Source organism: Monodelphis domestica, chromosome 4, assembly GCF_027887165.1.
Source record: "Monodelphis domestica isolate mMonDom1 chromosome 4, mMonDom1.pri, whole genome shotgun sequence".
NCBI lineage: Eukaryota > Metazoa > Chordata > Mammalia > Didelphimorphia > Didelphidae > Monodelphis > Monodelphis domestica.
In genome coordinates, this window is record NC_077230.1 from 31,977,669 (window position 1) to 32,000,069 (window position 22,401).

At 40.7% G+C, this 22,401-nt stretch overlaps 1 protein-coding gene and 1 long non-coding RNA gene across 12 annotated transcripts in view; one reads left to right on the forward strand and one right to left on the reverse strand.

The window, feature by feature from the left end:
• Positions 1-22,401, forward strand: part of DMD (dystrophin) — a 2,399,796-nt gene that overhangs the window by 1,551,337 nt on the left and 826,058 nt on the right. For all 11 annotated transcript variants that reach the window (XM_007493357.3, XM_056797113.1, XM_056797116.1 and 8 more), the window contains one exon: positions 10,390-10,554. In XM_007493357.3, coding sequence (XP_007493419.2) covers positions 10,390-10,554 — 165 coding nt within the window. The remainder of the gene's footprint in view (positions 1-10,389; positions 10,555-22,401) is intronic.
• On the reverse strand, positions 13,490-21,650 carry LOC103093818 (uncharacterized). Its single transcript, XR_467024.3, has 2 exons — positions 21,195-21,650; positions 13,490-15,194 (listed from the first exon to the last, which is right to left on the reverse strand). It is a non-coding gene; the product is annotated as an uncharacterized LOC103093818 (long non-coding RNA).

The following is a 22,401-nucleotide window of genomic DNA, read 5'->3' on the forward strand; positions in this document are numbered from 1 at the left end:
TGAGTTGCACTAAGAAGCAATGGGAAGTCAGTTAAGCTTCTTGAGCAGAGGAATATCATTACTAGATCTGTATTTTAGGAAGACTCATTTTACAATTGTGGGAAGAATGGAATGCAATAAAGAATAAAATCAAGGAGAACAATTTGGATATTATTTCACTGGTTCCAAAAGAGAGATTTTATGAAAAGAATATTCTGGATAGTAGCAATAGTGTGGACAAAATTTGGCAACTGACTTGATACAGAGGGTGAGGGAGAGTAGAGAGTCTATAATATGAAAGTTGTGAGCCAGGGATACACAAAGCATAGTGATACCATCAACAGAAATAAGGTAGTTAGGAAGAGGAAGAGGAATGTGTTTGAGAAGAGCCAATGTTGCATCGAAATGAAGATGTCGAGAAATGAGAGTAAGATGTATAAATTTGAAAGTTATTATCATTCAATAATGATTTAGAATCCCAATCCAACCTGAATCTTCTCCTTTTACCCTCCATTTCCATCTTTTTGTCAGTGGTCAATCCTTCAGCAGCATAGGACTAGATTCCAGGAGGTATTTCACCCTTTTCAACTTTAACCTTTATCAGTATTTATCAAACCTTATTAATTATCCATCTCCATCCTGGCCTACTACATCTGGGGCATTCACTGTAACTGCTTCAGCCCAAATCCACCATATTGCTACTCCCTAGCCATCTTCGTTGTCCTGTCCCTCCACTCCATGCTGGCCCTCCAATTCTTCTCTAAAACCAGACTATTGATTGTTGAATGCTCACCATAAGTAGCCTGATTCTGACCTACCATGTTGCTACCTTTCTCTATGTTCCTATTATGTTATTACTTATATTTACTTCTCTCCTGTTGCCTTCTTCATCTCTTGCCCATGAGAACAATAATTAAATCAATGACATTTACATACGTACACAGCCAAGTGAAATACAAACTGGGGAGTAGGGAAAAACTTTTACAGTTGTGGCGAATGGGCAACTTCTTTTATAAGACACAATGGGATCTGAACTTATCTTTGTATTGACCTAAAGATTCCAAAACACTAAGTGCTGTGGTCATGAGGCAGTGCCCTTGTGGACATGTCAGTTCATACATAGCTCTATCAATGCATTCACCATCCCCAAGACCAAAACAACCCTACCTAGCCACCTTGCTTTTCCATCAGTTGTCTTCCTGCATTTTCCTCTGTCTTCAAGAACAATGACCATCTTCATTTAGAATTTTTATCTCCACTCCTTGGCACAGTACATAGTATATAGTGAGTATTTAATAGATGCTTTTTAATTCTATAACCCACTCTGTCATGTTCAGTGGGACACGATCTAGATTAAATAAGATACAGTCTCTTGTCTCTAAGAGCTTCCAGGTGTGGTGAAAATTTATCACACCAATATAGGAGCTCCAAGCTAAATAACAGGTTTATTGAGAGGAGGCCCACCTCACAATAAAGCTAGACCCTGGTCCCATCAGAACCAGAGACCCTGAGCCTTAGAAATGGTGTCTTTTTATAGAGAGAAATCTTACAAGTGCTGATTAAGCTAGTGAATGCAAAAGAAGATCACTTTGGTTGGTAACTTAAGTCCCTTGTTATTACTGTATTTTCAATGGCCTTTGCAATCTTGGTGTCTTTTACTGACAATATGAGTCAAGAGTTTGGTTAACACATTTGGAAAAACAAGAGTGGCCCTCTACTTCCAGTGTGATCATCTTGAGCTTGCACCCAGCAGGGTGTGGTGGGCTTGGTAGTAACTTTCCATTATAGGCTTAAGGTCAAAAGATATAAACAAGATTTGATACCACACTAAACTATAACTTTCTTAGCTAATCCCTATAATTTTATAAAGCAAACTGTATCACTTTTGTAACACTAATGACTGTGTTACAAAAATAATCATAAAGGCAAATACTGTTATAATCATAAAAGGGAGTGGGAGTTTCACACTTACACAGGCTAGTAAGGGAGATAGGACAGAGTGAGAGAGAGGGAGAGAGACAGACAGACAGACAGAGACAGAGAGACAGAGACATAAAGAAGTATTACAAAATTATATTGGTTAAATGTACAAGAGCACAACCAAATACTATTTAAATTATGAGTGAGAGGGAATTAGTAGACCAAATGCTCAGTGATGATTTCATACAAAAAGTTGTCATTTTGGCCACGACATAAATGACAAATAGAATTTCATTAATTGGAGTTAGACCTGGCAAAGGTGGACATGTAATGTCTGGGAAACTATTTAAACAAATACATGGAACTAGTATGGCTTGAAATGTGGTCAGGATATGCCAATTTGACTACAGTTTAGCTCATAAAGAATGGAATAGTACAAATCAAGGCTAGAAAGTTATGGGAAGGATATATTATAGAGAACCTGAATAATGCCTAAAAATTTGAATTTTATTTGGTGAAAAATGGGGAACTACCAAAGGGTTTTGAGTGTTGACATGATATGATCATATTTATACATTAGAAGAAATAATCTTGAGGCAAGGTGAGCAAGGAATCCAGACACATGGCATCAAGAAAATTAGTTGAGACCATCAGAATATAAGTTATATGAGGCATTGGGTTAGATTGGTGATGTTTGAAAAAGACAAGGGGAGTAGGGCAGCTGAGTGACTCAGTGATTTGAAAGCCAGATCTAGAGTTGGGAGGTCCTAGGGTCAAATCTGACCTCAGACATTTCCTAGCAGTGTGACCCTGGGCAAATCATTTAACCCCCATTGCCTAGCCCTTACCACTCTTCTGCCTATTGGTTCCAAGACAGAAGGTAAGGGTTTAAAACAAAAAGACAAGAAAAAGACAAGATGGAAAAAGACAAATATGGGAAGTAGGATGTTTCCAAAATGGTGGATATGTGAACATAAGGAATTAAATGATTGGATCTGAAGACACAAGATGAGAGGTAATCAAGCATAATTTTTAGTTATTACTCTCCCAGTATCCACTCAGATTAGTAGGCTGGGTCCTCAGAGAATATCTGTCACATAACCCCTTCAGAGGTTTGTGGGTAGCCCTAAGGGTCTGGGAGTGGTCTCACTATTTACTTCGGGAGTCCCCACTTCTGTACTTGTGTCAATAAAGATTAGTGAGGCAATCTTAAATCGTTTTCAGGAATGACAATATGCTTAAGTATGAAGTAAAAATAGTTGGGGCAAAATATCCTCACCGAATTGAGGGGACTCACATGTGAATATAAAATTGAGAAGGAAGTGGATTTAAACAGAAGGGACATGACATGGAAAAAGAGACAAAGTTCCTGGAAGTGTTTTCCTGCCTTTCAAGGGATTGTTGTTAAGTTCTCTCTGGGCAGGATACAGCTTTCTTCTATGGTCATTGTTGAACACCTTGCATGTTTCCTTAGTTCTTGCTCCCACTGATATTTATATAAGTTAATTTTGGAATGGGGAAGGAAGGTGATATACAAAAGGAGAAGGTACAATTAAATAAAATGAATTTATTAACAAAGAAGAGATGAAGGGAAAAGGACAAGGGAAAGGATTGCATCTGACTCTTATCCCAGTTATTAAACCCACTATCTAACTACTGTAAACTAAATACTTAAGTTTCCTAAGGGTAAGTCCAACAGAGAACCAGATTTCTCACACACAGAGAGTCCTTGGTGGATCAGGTACAGGAATCCAGCTGAGTCCTCAGATGTCCCAGGAAAGAGAGGCTCCTCCAAGTTTCCTCTCTGTTCACCAGAATGTATGGGAAAATTACTCTCACCCATGTTTGATGGTATTCAAGGCAGCTTACAAGATGTCCAGGAGAGTCCAGGAGAGCCCAAATCTACACCCTTCAGGCTTGACCTTTGGCTCCGGACAGACAGCAGGAAACCTGTCTCTTCAACAGCTTGGAACTCTCACCCAGCCAGCTCAGGGAGAATTCTGAGCCTTGAGGGCTGTCAATCAAACTCTTGCTACATATTCCAGGAACTCTGCTATGATGCTAATAAGCAGTTCAAATTCTTCAATTCTTCAGTACTTATAAGGTCTCATATCTCACCCACGTCTCACTTGTGACTCCAAAAAACTCTATCACAATTCAGTAAAACTACGTTAGAAGATGGGTTAAACCAGTTTGAGGATAACTGACCAACCTTAAAACTATCTGAGAATTAGGGGCATGTCTGCCCCAAACACATGAAGACTTCCCCCAGTGGAATGGATAGATGAGAACAATTTGTCCTGATGCATAAAGGTGAAGCAGTTGCTCTGGGGTGCTTAGAACTTACATGGAAGCTGTCTAAGTCATCTACTGTATCCTAGGCCCTTTCAATTCATCTTGACTTTCTCTGCCACTGGACTTTGGTGACTCTGGAAAAGAAAGTGAGACTACAACTTTTCCTTTCTTAAATCCAACTCATGTTCAAGTCAAGATATCACCCATGTGATGGCATTGGTCCTGTTTTAAGATGAAAGATGAAAAGCATACATATGGAAGGTCAACATCTAATCAATGGAGAGGAAAGGGGGGAAATAAATGCATTTCTCTTTCCCCATTTTCCCTATCCACCTAAGAAATAGGTTTTTAAGGGTTTGACTGGAATGGCTTCTCTTGCTCAGCTGGTTAAGCACTCAAAGATGATTGTCAAACTGGTTTTCTCCTTTATGTAATCCACAGGGCATGAATGAATCTCTTCAGTCAATCTCAATATTCTTTCAGTGAAGTGTCACTCCATTTCAGCCAGTGGCTTTCAACCCTTCCATATTGATCAAGGACTACTCACAACCAACCTAATGCCCTTAATTGATTATTTTAGTAGACATTCTTACTTGAAACATATATTAAGGCATAGTATCTTTTTAGTTACTTCAGTTGGAATGGAGTTGATAAGTTCATTAATTTAATTGATTCTCCATCATTACATGAGCTAATTTTATTAGGGAAATGGTAGTGCCATTGACAGAAGATGAGATGTAAGGATTTAGGGGAAATAGAAGAAAATTGATTTGGGACATGCTGAGTTTGGGGTGGAAATTATATATATATGTGTGTGTGTGTGTGTGTGTGTGTGTGTGTGTGTGTGTGTAGGTAGAAATAGAAGATGGCCTATAAGAAGATGAATTAATTATAAATAACTATTCATTATTTAAGCTATCTTATCTTATATTCTTCATCTACTAGATTGGATAGTTGGTTCTTATTCCAACCAAACATTATTTTCCTATTTAAAAAAAAAACATTCAAATGTCAGCTTTTGATGTTTACTTATATAGCTCTGTATTGGAATTACCACAGAGATTGTACAGGCTTGCCTAAACTCCACCAGCCACCGATTTTGTGGGAGTGGGGGATATATTGGAAGAAAGAAAAAGAAACCAGGTCCAGAAATGGAGAATTTAAAGTTCATCCTAAAATTTGATGCCATATGAATCTTCCAAGACTGAGAAAGCTTGTGCCTTCATTCTTCTCACAAAGACTCTGAAATCCAACTTTTGGAGCTGTAGTTCCAGCTGCCAGTAGAGAGACATACATTTCATGGGTGAAGCCTGTCATAGACTGAACAATGATTGGTGATATTCTTTTCCTTTCTTCCTTGATTTTGAATGGCAAAATACATGATTCTAGTAATATAGCAATTCCAAAGACAGTTCCAAACAACCATCAGGGTCAGAGAAGGAGAATCTTTTTGTTTGTTCGGTCATTTTTCCATTGTGAAAGATGCTTTGTGACTCCATTTTGGGTTTTCTTGGCAGAGATATTGAAGTGGTTTGCCATTTCCTTCTCCAGCTCATTTTGCAAATGAGAAAACTGATGCAAATAGGGATAAGTGACTTGTCCAGGGTCACACAGCTAGTGCTTGAGGCAAGATTAAACTCACATAAAGGAGTCTTCCTGATTCCAGGTCCATCATTCTATGCACTGTGCCACTTAGCTGCTTTCCAGAGAATCAGAGACACCCAAATGCTCAACTCTGAAAATTTTAGATATTGCCATGATGGAGAATGTATTCTGAAACCGTCACCTCTTGACCTGGCTTCTTTTCTGCCTTTTTACCCCAAACTCTCAGCAAGCAGTCCCAGATATCCTAGCCACCTGATAAGAGTGATTGGTGAGTTTGGGAGAAAATCATTTTTATCTATGTATTGATCCCAATGCAGGGTTAAATTCATTAAAATATTTTCTGTACTCTTTTTATGTAAATGATATTTCACATGAATAACATATTTATACTTTTATCTAAGAAGAAATTATCTAAATAAATATTTGTTATCTATAGACTTTACAACCCTTTTTCAAAATTATATGATTTTAAAGTATAAAATAATTTGAATAATTCATGATCTTTCATTGCTTAATCTCAAACCATATTTCTAATCCAATTAGTTTGAGCTAATATAAATTACTCACAGTAGAGTACACATTACTCACAGGAAAGGAGCTTGGTCCAAAACTGAATTTTAAAAAATGGGCTGGATTGTCTTTAGGAAATAGTGTAGTGCTAGTTGTGATTCCAAATTGTTCCTTGCTATCAAAACACATCTTTTAAAATATATTCTCCAGGTGACATTATATAGCTGTGAATGAAGAAAAAGTTAAATTTCAGAAGAATAAAAATTGCAGGTTGCACAATGGCTGCAGAAAGACATTTAGGGAGTGTTTATAGGCTATATTTAATAATCATGATTAGCTATAAAGATGAAGTGGTATAAAAATCATCATTTCGGAAGTGTGACTAGAAAAGGGAGTCTATGCTGCCTTTAGCTAATAATATCGTTTCATTAACTACCTTACTTACATTATCTCACTTGATGTTCACAACAACCTTGCAAGGTAGATGCTATTAATTATCCTTATTTTAAAGAAGAGGAAATTGAGAATGAGAAAGTTTAAGGGACTTGGTCCAGAAGACATACATAGTAAGCATCTGAGACAAGATCTGATCTTGGGCTTTTTAATTCCCAGTTCATGAAACCTAGTTACTTCATATAACAAGAATAAGGGTATAATTCTTGGACAGGCGACATGCTGCTCTGTCACCCACAAAATATTAAACACAATTTTTTAAAAAGCTTCCAGTATATTTGCTGAACCCTGTGTAGAGAATATATGGGAAGAAATAAGCATGAATCAGAAAGCATCAGATAGTGTGAATATGATGTGATGTAGAGTTGTGATCGGAATAATATGGAAGTTATAGGATTTGAAACTAACACCAACAATGGTTTACATTGGGCATAATATCCATTTTTACTAGACTTACTTTTTTTTGGGGGGGGGGGTAAGTGACTTGCCCAGGGTCACACAGCTAGGAAGGATCTGAGGTCAAACTTGACAACCCAGGACTTTCCATCTCTGGGTCTGGCTCTCAATCCACTGAGCCCCCTAACTGCCCCCAAAATGCACTTTTGAATATTTTGACACTCAGATATATCTTTGACAGATCTATCATCTTATTAATATAAAGACTGTGATCTAATTAATAGAACATTTATTATAATGATAATAAACAGTTTTTTCTCCATGACTGTACATGCCAACCTATCCAACTGCTAAATGGATGTGCTTTTACATATATGTGTTGGATCAGAAGGGAAGAAAGAATCACTTACCCAACTTGAATTACCTGTTTATTCTGAACAAAACATTCTGTTTATACTGATATTAAAACTACTGGGAATTTGAAATTAACATTTAGAAATTACAATAATAATGGAACTAATCTAGTGTGAAATTAGGCCAAGGTTTGGATAGATATTGAATTAACACAGAAGGGATTTGAATGATTTTTTAATTGTTTTTCTTCAACATAGGGTGGAGTTCGGGGGGGAAGAGATTTACAGGCTATACTTTGTGTTGAAATGATTTTGTTATGTATTTAATAATATTAGATAGCATGAAAGTTTCTTTACTAGTCAAGTTTATATGTGTCTTGGCATGTGGTTGGAAATTATAGTAAAAAAATTTCAAAGCAAATTATTTAAGAACATGTTCAACTAAAGGGCTTAAATGACAACTTGCTGTTATTCAGTATAATAAATCACTTGCACATGTTATCTTTCCCCTTGGGCTGTATTGAACAATCCATCTATTTCCAACGGACCATTATAGGAAAGAAACAAGTGTAGTTATGTGTCAGAAGGTCTCAATTTCTCCACCTCCAACTGAGTGTTGTTGTCATGGAAACCATCAGAGCTTTTCCATCTAATGACTTTAGATATATTGTCTCCTATGAATGATTCATCATTAGAGATTAGAATGGTGAAATTCATCACTAGCTCTATGGAATAAGAAGAAAAGATAGCATGTCTCATTAATGTTGTCGAACTTAAAGGGAAATTTACGTTTTTATTGTGTTTATTAGTATGCTATCATCTTATGCTGCTCTAAGGTCAGGTCTGCTTTTTGAATCTCAAATTTAGAAGTAATGATCAAAGAGGTATTCTTAAATGGTTCTTAATCTGAAAACTACCACTGACCGTCCTGTGTGTAATCACAGAACATGAAAATTATTTAGCTACTACAAAACTTCTTATTTGATTATGATTTTCCTTTAGCCACTCTTCTCTATGTTTAATAATTTGGGGGTGATCTGGTAAAGCACTGTCCCTCAATTCCAAGTGTAGGCTTAGGTGTAAATGGAAGTTTGGGAGAAAATAAATTCACTATCTTATTTCTGTCTTTTATTTTGCTACTATGCAACTTTTTCTGCTTATCTTAAAAAATCTGAATGGATCTATTAGTAATTCTCTATGGACAAAATTCTAGCTTCATTTTAAAGATGATAAAAATGGTAATTTAATTCTTTCTAATCTATTTAGACTCCAGTGATACTTTGCCTCAAAAATCTTAGTAAAAAAGTGTAATAGGAAATGCTTTGTTGAAAAATAGACTAGCTTCATGTATTTAACAAGTAAGAGAAATAAGATTATTATTATTATTTTCAGTAGCAATAACAATAACACACTTATAGAACTCTTTAAACTTTATTCACAATCATCCTCTGGAGTAAGTAGTACAGAAATGAATTCCTTTCTGCACTGAGGAAACTTAAGTTTAGCTAGGTTAAGTGACTTGTCCATTAGTTATACAGTTAATATATGACAGGAATACGTTTGAAACCTAGACTTTTACCTCTTATTTCAGAGCCCTTTCCATTATTCTCAACATTGTTTATAACAGGTTTACATATCATACATATAAATATATAATGTACATGTACCCCAAAAGATAAGAACACATGTGTGTTTGTATATATGTGTGCACACATATGTGTTTATACACATATTTTGTATGTAACATAGGTGCTTATATTATATTTTCCCTTTCCTTTTACTTTACCATATGGACTGTGCCCTCCACCAATCTACCACATCCTGGGTATAACCAAGAAAAGAAGTTCTTGCTACTTGCTATCTTAGAGATCTTGTTTGTATATCCAGGGGTAGGATAAACCTGAAGTTAAATCTTGAGATGACCCTGACACTTGAAGATGCACAGTCTCCAACCTTGAAGCTGTTGTGGCCAATTAAGTGGCTGTTCAATTTCTGGAGGTGTCACAGAGAGACACAGCAGGACTGAGGGTTAATAATGGATTTTACCACATTATGGAGTTATTAAAATAGTTATTAGTTAAATGAAACTGTTTATGTGTGTGTTGTACTCTGGATATTAATTGATTCTTATAAATATATTTATTGTTTATTTAAATACACTCTGGGGGCGGGTGTTGATTTTTGTTACTTGGGAAACCTGAGAATAATTGCTACTGTTATTATTCTCTGGGTTAGCCTGCGTTTACCTTCGACCACTATTTTGTGTTTCTAATCCTGAATTGTCTCTGATTTTCAGAGAAAGATGGAAGAGAACTGTAAGAATGTATACTTTAAGCTTCCTGCATACTATCTACCTCATTTTCATTATGCCTTTCCACTAAAGAATAATGAAAGTAGCTAGCTGCCCTAGCAACACATAAGAAAAATGTGCATTTGATTTACTTTTCATTTAAAGACACTGGTTTGGCTTAATAGTATTCATTTAGTAGTGAAGAGATTTATATTTCTCTTATTAACATCAAATAACTTGTCTCTAGCAAGGCATTCATTGAACCCTTCAGTGTTTAATTTTTAATTTCTGAAATTGGATCAGTATTTATCTACCTTGAAGTTGTCCTGAAATAGGATTAATGAAAGATGCCCAATACATGAATATCAAATGCTAACTTGGAAAATATGTTCATACTATTCCAATATGTGCTATTAAGATGCTGAGTAGTATTTGACTACTTAGTAAGTAAATATTTTGATAAGGACTTTAATTTTGAAATGTGTTTTTCCAGTCAATAAATTACATTAAATTAATAATACATTAGGTAACCTTTAACATAGTGTTGAAAATTGTTGCTCATGCTCTATGGATCTTATTTTCTTTCAGATTTCTAAAGATTTACCTGAAAAACAAAAAGAAATTGAAGTCCTATTAAAGAATTTTGTGCAATTTGAAGAAGAATTGCATCATTTGACACTGTGGTTGATCCCAATTAAGAGTCAATTGGAATTTTATAACCAAGCAAATCAAACAGGTCCCTTTGATATTAAGGTAAGTTCTGCTACTCTCTTCTCTCTTTAAAATGTTCCTTAAACTCTTGACATTTACCTTTTCAAGATCTTATCTTCTTAGGGCCCAATATGTCAACAAGTTAATGTGACAAACTACCCTAAATTAATACCCAATCCAATAATGACGCTAAAGATGGAAATTTCAGACCAAATGAGAGAAAGTCAAATGTTTCTGGCAATTAGTGGCATTGTGGGTCAAGAACCAGAAAGACTTTTTGAAGACATCCACTTTAACTCCTTCAATATACAAATGGGAAAAGTGATGCGCAGAGATATTAGGTCCATGGTGGCAAATCTATGGCATATGCACCAGAGGGGGGCACACAGAGCCCAGTATGTGGGCACATGCCCATCACCTGCCAGAGTTCGTTACTAGAAAGGTAGAGGAACTCAGGGGAGCTTCTCCCTTCCTTCTCTCCACTGTGCCTAATGGCATTTCTCTCATCACCTGCCCCTCTAGCCAGAAACCCAATGGAAGTGCTTCCTCTCTCCCCTGTCTGGAGTAAGGGGGAGGGGTGAGGGGTGAGTGGCATTTAGTCTCAGGGAGGCATGGCATGCGTTCTTTAAAAGGTTCATCACCACTGGATTAGGTAATCCACCCACGGTTACCCAGATATTATGTAGCAGAGGTAAAACTTAATTCAATCCATCTATTTAATAAACATTAGGCACCTATGTGCCAGGCACTGTGCTAAGGTCTGGAGATACAGAAGGAGGCAAAAATAGAATCCCTACCCTCAAGGACCTTACTGAGGGACAACATACAAACAAATATCTCCAAAGCAACATAAAGAAAAATAGAAAATTAATGGGAAGGCACTAGAATTTTAAAAGGTTGGAGAAGTCTTCTGATAAAAGATGGAGTTTTATTTAGGATGAAAGGAAGCCAGGGAGGTCAGTAGTTGGAGTAGAAGAAGGAGAGTGTTCCAGGCATGGGAAACAGCTCATGAGAATGCCTGGAATGGAGAGATAGAAGGTCAAGAGAGCAGTGTCATTGAATTGAAGAGTACTTTGAGGGGAATAAAGTATAAGAAGACTGGAAAGTAAGGAGGGGGCTAACTTATGAAGAGTGGGTAGTTGGGAGCACAGTGAATAGATCACCAACCTGAAGTCAAGAAGACCCATCTTTCTAAGTTAAAATTTAGTCTGATACTTAACTAGCTATGTGACCCTGGGCAAGTTGCTTATCCCTGTTTGGCTTCAGGTAGACCAGCCAGTAGGTTATTGCAATAATCCAAGCAAAAGTTCCTGGGTGTCAGAGGAGAGAATATAATATATTTGAGAAGTGTGACAAAAATTAAATAACAGCTATTGGAAGCAGATTAGATATGGGGGTGGAGTGAGGTTGAGAGATAGTGAGGAATCCAGGATGACTTAAAAACTCAAGTTGTGAACCTGAGGGACTTGAGAGGAAGATTTTGCTCTCTACAGAAATAAGAATGGTAGGAGGTTTAGAGAAAAGATAATGAGTTCAATTTTAGACATGTTGAGCTTAAGATATCTACAGTATATGCAGTTCAAGATGTCTGAAAGATAATTGGAGAGGCAAGATTGGAAGTCAGCAGAGAGTTTGAGTCAGGATAGGTAGAAATCATCAACTTAGAGATGGTAATTAAATTCATGAGAGCTGATGAGATCACTATATGAGGTATTATAAAAGGAGAGGAGAAGAGGACCCAGGATATAACACTAAGGGGAACCTATAGGTAGAAGATATGGTCTAGAGAAGGATTCAGCAAAGGAGACTGAGAAGAAGCAATTAGATAGGTAGAAGGAGAACCAGTAGAAAGTGGTGTTCTGAAAACCTAGAGAAAAGAAAGAATCAAATTGGAGAGAGTCATCAACAATGTCAAAGGCTACAGAATGGTCAAGGAGAGAGAGGTTTGAGAAAAAGCCATTGGATTTCCCAACTAAGAGACCACACTAGTAACTTTGGAGAGAGGAGTTTCACTGGAATGATAAGACTCATTATACCATGTTCAGTACTTTCTCACATTTATTAATAGATTATTTATGATGAATTATTACAACCTACTTGGCTTTTATCTAGTTGCTATTCTACCAGGAAATGGAAAAAGAAATCTGGGGAAACAGGAATAGAGGAAGAGATTGTTTATTCCTATAGAAATTCAAATGTAGAAGCCTATAGCTCCCAGGAGATCATGCTTTACATTTTTTAAGTGAAAAACCCTCATGTTTCTCTAGAAATGACTACTTGTATCTCAAAGATAAAAGCATATTTCTACTTTCAAATACATTATAAGTGAAAAGTAATACAAGGTACATTAAATTCTGTATATGAATATGTTTTTAACAAATGCCTATACTTACATATTTAAAATAAAAGGTGATATTTGAAGCTAGATTTGAAAGCAAAGAAAGCACCTACAGACCATGAGGTGCCTCCTAATTAACTGAACTTTGATATTTTTCCCAAATGATGTAGTTTACTGCAGGTACTGAAATGCAATCATTGGCCTCAGTTCCTACATGTCCTGATAAACCACTTCCAATGACCCATTGCTGCTTTGTACTAAGAATCATTCTCAACCACTTAGTCCCTTCATCTAATCCAAGCTAGAAGAGATATTATAATTTTAAAGATGGAAGTATAATCATTTTTTGTTTGTTTGTTTGTTTTACCTCTTTCACTCATACCTTCATTTACCTATAAAGGAAAAACCTGGAGGCCTGATCTTTAATCTCAAGTGCTAATTCTCTAAGCTTCTATTATTTTTTCTGGCTTTTTTCAACTATAACCAGCACAAATTTTAAAAGTTATACTTGTAGACTTTTCCAGCTGTTTCCCTATCCGGGTCCAGCCGGATACAACTGTGGGGTCCGTGAAGCAGCCACCTAAAAGACCATAGGGGGAGATAGGGGAGACCAAGCACGCAAGAAAGACAGAGTCTGTCTAAGAGTGCCAAGGCTCGTTTATTGCAGGCACAGGGCAAGAATATATACACTTGAGGTGTGTGTGGGGGGGGGGTGATTAAGGACGGGTTGTAACAGGAGGGAATGTGAAGAATTTTTATGGTTTGTGGCCGTTGGTCTAACGACGCCAGTTTCCAGGTGGTAACTTGTTTGTTCAGATTCTTTTTTTTTTCCATATTTATAAGAACTTTTATTTCCATGTATAGTTTATATTCTATACACACAAACATATACATAGATATCATACAGGCATATGGACTATGCTTACTTCTCATCCTATACACATATGTATTCATATATGATTCTTATAAATATATAGAGGAGAGAGAGAGAGAGAGAGAGAGAGAGAGAGAGAGAGAGAGAGAGAGAGAGAGAGAGAGAGGGAGAGAGAGGGAGAGAGAGAGAGAGAGAGAGAGAGAGAGAGAGAGAGAGAGAGAGAGAGAGAGAGAGAGAGAGAGAGAGAGAGAGGGGAGGGAGAGGGAGAGTTTTAAGATTATCTTTTGTTTTATTAAAACCTTTACCTTCTGTCTTAGTATCAGTTCTAAGACAAAAGAGTGGCAAGGGCTAGGCAATTGGTGTCAAGTGACTTGCCCAAGGTCACACTTCTAGGAAAAGTCTGAAGCTATAGTGAAACTCAGGTTTTCCCTGTTCCAAACCTTGTATTTAATTCACTGTGCTTTAAGATTTTCAAGGTGTTTGTTCAGATTCTCAGAAACCCTTATCTTGTTCCTGGTCATAAGTTTTTCCCCACACATGGTCTCTGACAATTATCTTGTTCCTGGTCATAAGTTTTTCCCCACACATAGTCTCTGACAATTCCCCCTTTCTTTTTTATTAGAGGGAAGGTTATTAAGTCAGGACCGCAGCGACGGCCCCTGTCTTAGGCTACACAGGGGGAGTTACTCGATCATCAGGGGTCGAGGACCTGTGCTATTCCCGTCATTGGGTTACCACCCTGCTAGTGAATTGAAGGCGGTCCGAGTCAACCGAGGTATGTGGTTGGTCAGCATCTGCTATTTCAATACGATGGTATTGGACCATAGGGAACTTAGTAAGGGCTGAGTCAATGTTTGATTTGATAAATCCAGTCAGGCGTTGGAGAGCCCAAGGGCCAAAAGTAAGAATTAGGAGAAAGATAATAAAGGGAACTAGTATCGTAGGAATTAGGGTAGAAAGTCAAGGGGAACTTCTCAAAAGGTTATTGTACCATCCTTCGTGGGCCTCAGCCTCCCTTTTTCTAAGGGCTAGGCGTTCTCTCAATTTTGCCATTGACTCTCTGACCACGCCCGTGTGGTCAGCATAAAAGCAGCATTCTTCTTTAAGGGCTGCGCACAATCCCCCTTCTTTTAAAAAAAAGCAGGTCGAGGCCACGTCTGTTCTGTAGTACAACTTCTGAGAGGGAGGATAGGGATTTCTCTAAAGCAGAAACAGATTTTTCTAGGGCTTCAAGGTCAGATGTCATAGCAGAATGTAGAGCTGCAAGGTGTTGGGTCTGTAGGAGAGCGGTGGTGCCAGTACCAATGCCGGCAGCAAGACCCCCAATACCTAGAATGATGGTGAATTGATTAATAGGGTTAATGAGTTCCCATGTTTGGTGTACGAGAAGATGAGGGCTCTCAGGGCTCGTTGACGAGGGGCAAATGCTCAGGAACAGGATCAAGCAAATCAGGATCATTCTGTACTTTCCTGAAAACAAACAAAAGAAATCTCAGGAGCAGGCCCCTGGAGGGTGTGTGTTAAGAGAAGGGGCAGGGGAGTCAAAGGTCTTTATCAGACGGGAGGGAACCCAACGGGCGTTGTTCGCCTTGGCATCAAAGATACAAGCTGAGCCTTTTCCCCAAGTGAGGACAGGGTCAGGGCCTTTCCAATGGCCAGTGAGGGGGTCACGCCAAAGGACTTTTGCCAGATCAGATGTGGTATGTGGATGCCAGTGGCAATCAGCAGCAGAGCGCCCCTCCGCATCTAGCGTGAACAAAAACAAAAAGTGCATGTGCAAGAAGCAGGGTCTGATTGCCACATAATGGGTAAAGGGTCTCTTGGGACCTAAGTTTGAGAAGGGTGTTCTTGAGGGTTTGGTGTGCTCGTTCGAGGACTTCCGGTTAAGATGGCGGCTTAGAGAAAGCTAAAGTTCAGATCTCCGGAAAACCCTTCCCAACCGATCTCAAACTATAAACTCCTAAGGTGCCAAAATTCAAAACGATCAACAGCACAGACCCTGGGAATCCTCCTCCTGGACCTGGACCCGGATCAAAAGGTACGGCTCCCCTCAAAAGCCAGAACCCGAGATCGCTCGGACCTAAGGGGTAGGAGCGCAGAGTCCAAGGCTCCGGGAAGCCGCAGCCCGGCCCGGCTCAGAGAGCAGGGTCCTCGGAACAACAACCCTCAGGGCCTTCTATCCGAGTCCCAGTGAAAGTCACTGCCTGGAGCAAGACAGCCTCACGGGCTGGATCCTGCTATCCAAGTCTCAGTGAAAGTCCCTGCCCTCGGAGCTTGGGGAAGCTGCAGCCCATCCCCCGCAGGCCGCCGAAACAGCCTCACGGCCAGCGATTCTGAAGGCAACTTCCAGAAAGCAACGTGGTCCGACCCTTCTATTCCAGTTCCAGTGAGGCATATTCAGTTTAACCCAGGGAAAGCTCATAGAACCGACAATCTGCCCAGGACTAAAGCCTCTGAACACCAGACAGAGATAAGAAAAGCTAATCCTCCACATTCAGAGATGGCAAACTCCACAGAAGCACAGAAGCCACAAAATACCAAGAAAAATAAGAAGAAAGGGGCGACTTTGGACACATTCTATGGAGCCAAAATACAAAATACAGAGTAGATAGAAGAAGATATACAAGAAAATGGTGTGCTCGTTCGACAATACCTTGTCCTTGTGGGTTGTAAGGGATACCTGTAATATGTTTTATGCCTAACTGGGAACAGAATTGTTTAAAGGCTTGGCTAGTATAGCCAGGGCCATTATCTGTCTTGATGGAGAGGGGTTTCCCCATCATGGATATAGCAAGGAACATATGTTTGATAACGTGCTTAGTGGCTTCGCCAGATTGCGCAGATGCAAAAAGAAAGCCGCTAAACGTATCAATGGAGACATGGACATACTTGAGTCTAGCAAAAGAGGGGACGTGAGTAACGTCCATCTGCCATAGGTGGCCGGGGAGAAGACCTCGGGGGTTGATTCCTAGATGGGGCTCAGGCAAAAGAGTAACACAATTCTTACAACCTTTAACAATTGACCTGGCCTGTTCTCTGGTAATTTTGTAGGCCAGGCGAAGGGTTTGAGAGTTGAGGTGGTGAAGTCTATGTGCCTCTGTTGCAAGGGAGACAGGGTCAGTTGAGGGATGGAGAGAGGGGGTAGTCGCGGAAACCAAGGCAGCTAAGCGAGTGTGTTGATCCGCAAGATGGTTCCCGAAAGACAAAGGGCCCGGGAGGCCAGAGTGGGCATGTATGTGACCCTCGAAAAAGGGACAGGACCGCAGTCTAATGGCTTGTTGAAGCTGGGAAAAAAGGGAAAAGGTAGCGGTTGTTGGCTGAACAGCAGGAACAATCTCGAGCCGGAGCAAGGATTGAACAACGTATCTGCTATCCAAGTAGAGGTTAAATGGGGTAGCAGGCAGGGAATGGAAGACAGTTAGAGCAGCATAAAGCTCTACTAGCTGTGCAGACTCATAAGGGGTTTTGATAGAGCGGGGGTGATTATTCATAACTATGGTGGCAAGGCCAGTTTTAGAGCAGTCCACGAAGACCGTGGGTGCCCCCAGGATAGGTGAGGATCGGGTTTGGCATAAGAGTATGAAGGGGGTAAGAGAGAAAAACTGCAATAATTTATTACTGGGCATGTGGTTGTCCAAGATGCCCTGGTAGGTAGAGATGAGTATAGCCCAATTATCATTTTGAGATTTGAGCCAGTCAAGTAGCTCCTTGTTATAGGGGGAAACCACATGGTCAGGGGAGCGGCCGAAATGCCGGGTAGAGAGATGGATGCCCATCATTGCTAATCGGGCGATCAGGTCAGGATAAGGGGCAAGGATTTTTCGGTTATACATAGGGAGGTGGATCCAAATGAGGGGAGTTAGCCATGCCCTGGGGGAGAACACGCCATTGGAACCGAGGGTTGGGCCCTATGTGATTAACTACGGGGATGGAAAATGCGAAGCGGGGACTGTCGGCTGGGTCAAGGGGAATGGAAAAGAAACAGTCCTTGATATCGATGACTATTTTACTAAAACCTTTTGGGATGGCAGTTGGAGATGGAAGGCCTGGTTGTAAAGCCCCCATGGGAAGCATAGTTTTATTGACCTCTCTTAGGTCCTGCAAGAGCCTCCATCCCCCAGATTTCTTTTTGATAACAAAAATGGGTGTGTTCCAAGGGGAGGTAGAAGGTTCGAGGTGACCCAAGGAAAGTTGCTCCTGCACCAACGTTATGGCAGCCTGAACCTTCTCAGATGTTAAAGGCCACTGATCAATCCAGACAGGGGAGTCAGATTTCCACGTGATTTTGTCAGCCTGGAGTGCAGGGGGATCAGTGACCCTTATGAAAAATTTTGTGAAAAACTTTGCAACCCCAGACCTTCCCTGTCCTTATGAGGTCGAAAGGAAATGGGGTAGGGGAGGCCTTGTTCCCTTTTTCCAAGGCCCTTCCCTGGAAGGTATCCAGATTTTAACATCATGGTGGTGACAGGATCGCTAGGGCTAACCATGAGAAGTCGCATCTGGGTTAGGATGTCTCTGCCCCGGAGATTAACAGGAAGTCCTGCAACTACATATGGGCGGGTGGTGCCACTATTGCCCTCAGTATCTTGCCAAGTAAGGACCTTAGAACTCTGAAGGGTGTCTTGGACTTGTCCTATTCCTGATAGATGGGTGGATGAAGGTTGAAGGGGCCAGGAGCGGGGCCAGTGAGCCTGAGAGATAACAGTGGAATCCGCCCCTGTGTCCAGTAGCCCGGTAAAGGTTTTTCCTTCAATGTTTAATCGGAGAGTGGGCCGGGACTCAGTAAGTTGCTGCACCCAGTAAATATTGGAGGAGCCTGGAGAAGAAGGGCCCCGTGTGGGGGTTATTGCAGGGAAATTGCCAATCATAGGGAGGGGGAGGGCTTGAGCTAAGCGTTTGCCTGCAGGGATGGTGACAGGGCCATGTGAGGATTCTATGATAATTTTTATTTCCCCTGTGTAATCATTATTGACAAGGGTGGGATGTACTACGACACCTTGCAAAGTGGTGAGCACTCTACCGATGACCAAGAAAAACATACCAGGGGGTGGTGGTCCGAATTTGCCAGTAGGGAGGACTATTGGGCCCTCCTCAGGTGTCAATATTCTGGTGGTGGAGGCACAGAGGTCCAGGCCTGCGCTACCTGCTGTGGCTCAAGTAAGGGAGCTGGACAGGGGCTCCCGAAGGAGCCCCGCATCCCGTTTCCCTGTACCGGGGGAAGAATTTGCCCATCCAACGTAGTTCTGGATCGGCAGTCTCGGGCCCAGTGCCAGCCCTTCCTACACTTCGGGCAAATGCTAGGTGGAGGTTTGGGGGGGGGGCTATTATTGGTGCGGGGGCCTGCCTAGGATTTGGTCCGGAAGGGCATTGACGTGCAAAATGGCCAAGTTTCCCGCATTTAAAGCAGTTCCGAGGGGTATTGGGGCGAGAGGCCTGAATGGCTGCCCTGATGGCTAAAGAGATGGACTTGTTTATTTTGTGATCATAAGCGTTAATATCATTGCATAAGCGGATCATCCCATCTAGATCAAGATCTCTTGCTTTTCCTCTTAGGGCGGCTTTACAGGCAGAATTAGCATTTTCGATTGCCAAATGTCTCACCATCGGGTTATCTGCTCCATCCTGGCCCAAGACCCTTTCGGCGGTTTCTAAAAGTTTGCAACAAATTGAGCGTAAGGCTCATTGGGTCCCTGGAGAATTTTTGAGAGGGGTGCCGTGACTGACCCAGCGGCAGGAACTGCCCGCCATGCAGCCATAGCAGCGTGTGCAGTTTGCATGAGCAAGCCAGGGGGTAGTCTCATCTGCTGGTTTTCTAATGCAAAGCAGTCACGGCCGACGATTTTGTCAATCGTCCAAGAGGCTGTCTGGGCATTTTTTGAGTTAAGTTTAGCCTGATTTTCTGCCCTTTCAAGGAATTCTGCCTTCCAAATTAAGAATTGTCCCCTGGAGAGGACGGATTGCACTACCTTGGACCATTCGGAGGGGAGCATATGTCCTTCTCCTCCAAGCCCTTCCAGAATGGAGAGCGTAAATGGGGCATTAAGGCCGTAATTTTTAACTGCTGAATGGAGGTCTTTAATGTGTTTTAATTTTAATTTTATATAAATTGGGGTACGGGACTGTGGTGAGCCTGAAGTGTCAGCGCCCCTAGGGCATTCACCATCGGTCTCATCTCCCTCTGCCCCTTCGGAGTCAGAGGAATCGCCAGAGGGGGGGAGGGAGATTTCCTCGGGGGGAATCTGAGCAGCCTGTTGTTGCCTAGTAACAACCGGGAAGGCGAGGGCAGTCTTATCTTTTGATCGAGGTAGCTTGGACTTAGGGATCAGAGGCCGGAAGATATCTATTTGCAGATCATGTAATTGGTTAGTTAATGTATGCACCTCCTTTTGAAGTCCTAGGAAATGTTTAAGGTCAGCAACTTGCCAGCTGAGTTGTTTTGTGGCCTCTTTAAGATTCTCAGAGCCAGGGAGTACGGGGAAAACAAGAGGAGTGAGGCTGCCACCAGCGGGGTTGTACAGGGGAAGCCTGTTTTTACACTGCGGGGGAGGCCTGTTTTCCAGGCGATTACTGTCCTGATAGCGAGCGGCCTCTTCTTCTAGCTCTGTCTGATAAGCGGGATTAAGTGCGTCCTCTGAATTAGGGTTCTTATATAGAACGGGGTAAAGGCGGGGTTTGGGTTTGGAAGGGACAAGAGGTTCCCTAAGGGAGGGATTTTCAATTGGTTCATCTAAGAGGGAAGGAGGGCATTTGTCCTTTTCTGATGGTACTTCCTCTTTCTCAATTTTTGTCTTATGGTCTAAGATAGCATCTTCAGCTAGGCTGAGGAGGTGAGATACCTGCTTGTTGACATCTGCTTCTTTAAGAATGTCACGGATCATTCCGTAAAAGGAAAAGTAAACATCGGGGATCTCTTGGCCGGATTTTAGTAGGCCGTTCAATTCTTTACCTACTTTGTTCCAAGTAAGGGGGTGGATTCCTGGGCCATGTAGAATGAGCCAGGGGCAACGCTCCTCTACAAAGCAGAAAAATTTAAATAGGTTTTTCTTTTTTTACCCTAATACCTCTCTCCCTGAGACTATTTTTTTAACTCTTTAACAAATAGAGCTTCTTTTGAGAGTGTCTTCCCCATGTCTCATTCACACAGTTATCACATCTGCTTCCCCAAGTTCTTGCCAATCCTCTCGCGAGGGTATAGAAATGGATACTAGTGGGTCCACACTCGTAAACTATTCAAGGGCTCAATCAAAGTCGGTCCGGCCAAGGCCATTCACTCACCCCAGAACGGGATGGACATCGCTTGAGCTTAGACGGATGGTATAAACCCCCATCAGGAAATCGCCCTGTTACTCGTATGCGAAACGTGGACTGAGTTTCCTTTCCTCTCTGCAATCACACACACAGTCACACATACAGTCACTCTGGGGTAATCACTCTCAATTTTTTATGCCTATGGGGGATGGGACGACTTACCCTGCCTCAAGGCTGTCTGTCCAGCCTCTACCCTTCCTTTGTCCGCGGAATTTGTTCCTCAGACGTCCGGTAAGCCATCTTACTACAACTGTGGGGTCCGTGAAGCAGCCACCTAAAAGACCATAGGGGGAGAGAGGGGAGACCAAGCATGCAAGAAAGACAGAGTCTGTCTAATAGTGCCAAGGCTCGTTTATTGCAGGCGCAGGGCAAGAATATATACACTTGAGGTGGGGGGGGGGTGATTAAGGATGGGTTGTAACAGGAGGGAATGTGAAGAATTTTTATGGTTTGCGGCCCTTGGTCTAACGAGGCCAGTTTCCAGGTGGTAACTTGTTTGTTCAGGTTCTCAGAAACCCTTATCTTGTTCCTGGTCATAAGTTTTTCCCCACACATGGTCTCTGACAATTATCTTGTTCCTGGTCATAAGTTTTTCCCCACACATGGTCTCTGACATTTCCCTCTGAGCTCAGAATAAGAAAAAGCAAAAACTGTATCTATTAACTCCTGTGTTTCTCCCTCAACTACCTGAATGTTCATTTTCAGTCAGTATGTGTCAGATGAGGGTCTCCTTTTCTAGCTTCTGGCTTTATTCTTCCTCCAATAAATACTTAATTCTGCACCAAGTCTTTGCTATTATGAGTCCTATAGTGTGTATGTGTGTATAAATATGCATATACATATGTATATACATGTGTGTATATTTTTTACATTTTTCTTTCTTTTTTCTTTTTTTATTCTTTTTCATGGTTACATGATTTTTGTTATCTCCCTCCCCTCTTCCTTCCCCCTCCAAGAGATGACAAGCAATTCCATTGGATTATACATATATTTGTGTATATATATATATATATATGTATATATATATACATATATATATATATTTTTTTTTTTAATATTTGTCCCTGGAGTGTACTTGCTGAGTCTTTCTATCTGAAACATTGCTTTAGTCTACAGAACATAGAAATACTAGTTTAAAGAGTTATGGGGAAAATGTATCATTTCAGGTTGAGAAGAGAAATATACTAATTTTAAATCTTGGATATTGATTATCGTAAAGAATATAGATATTAAAAATAAACAAGTTTGTCATATGGCCCCTTCCATTTTATCCCCAAATATAAACAATCTGGCAACTTTTAATGGGGAGAAGGGGGCAGTAGCTGGAACTAGGGAATAAAAAGCTTTGTGAGATGCATCCCGAGGCATT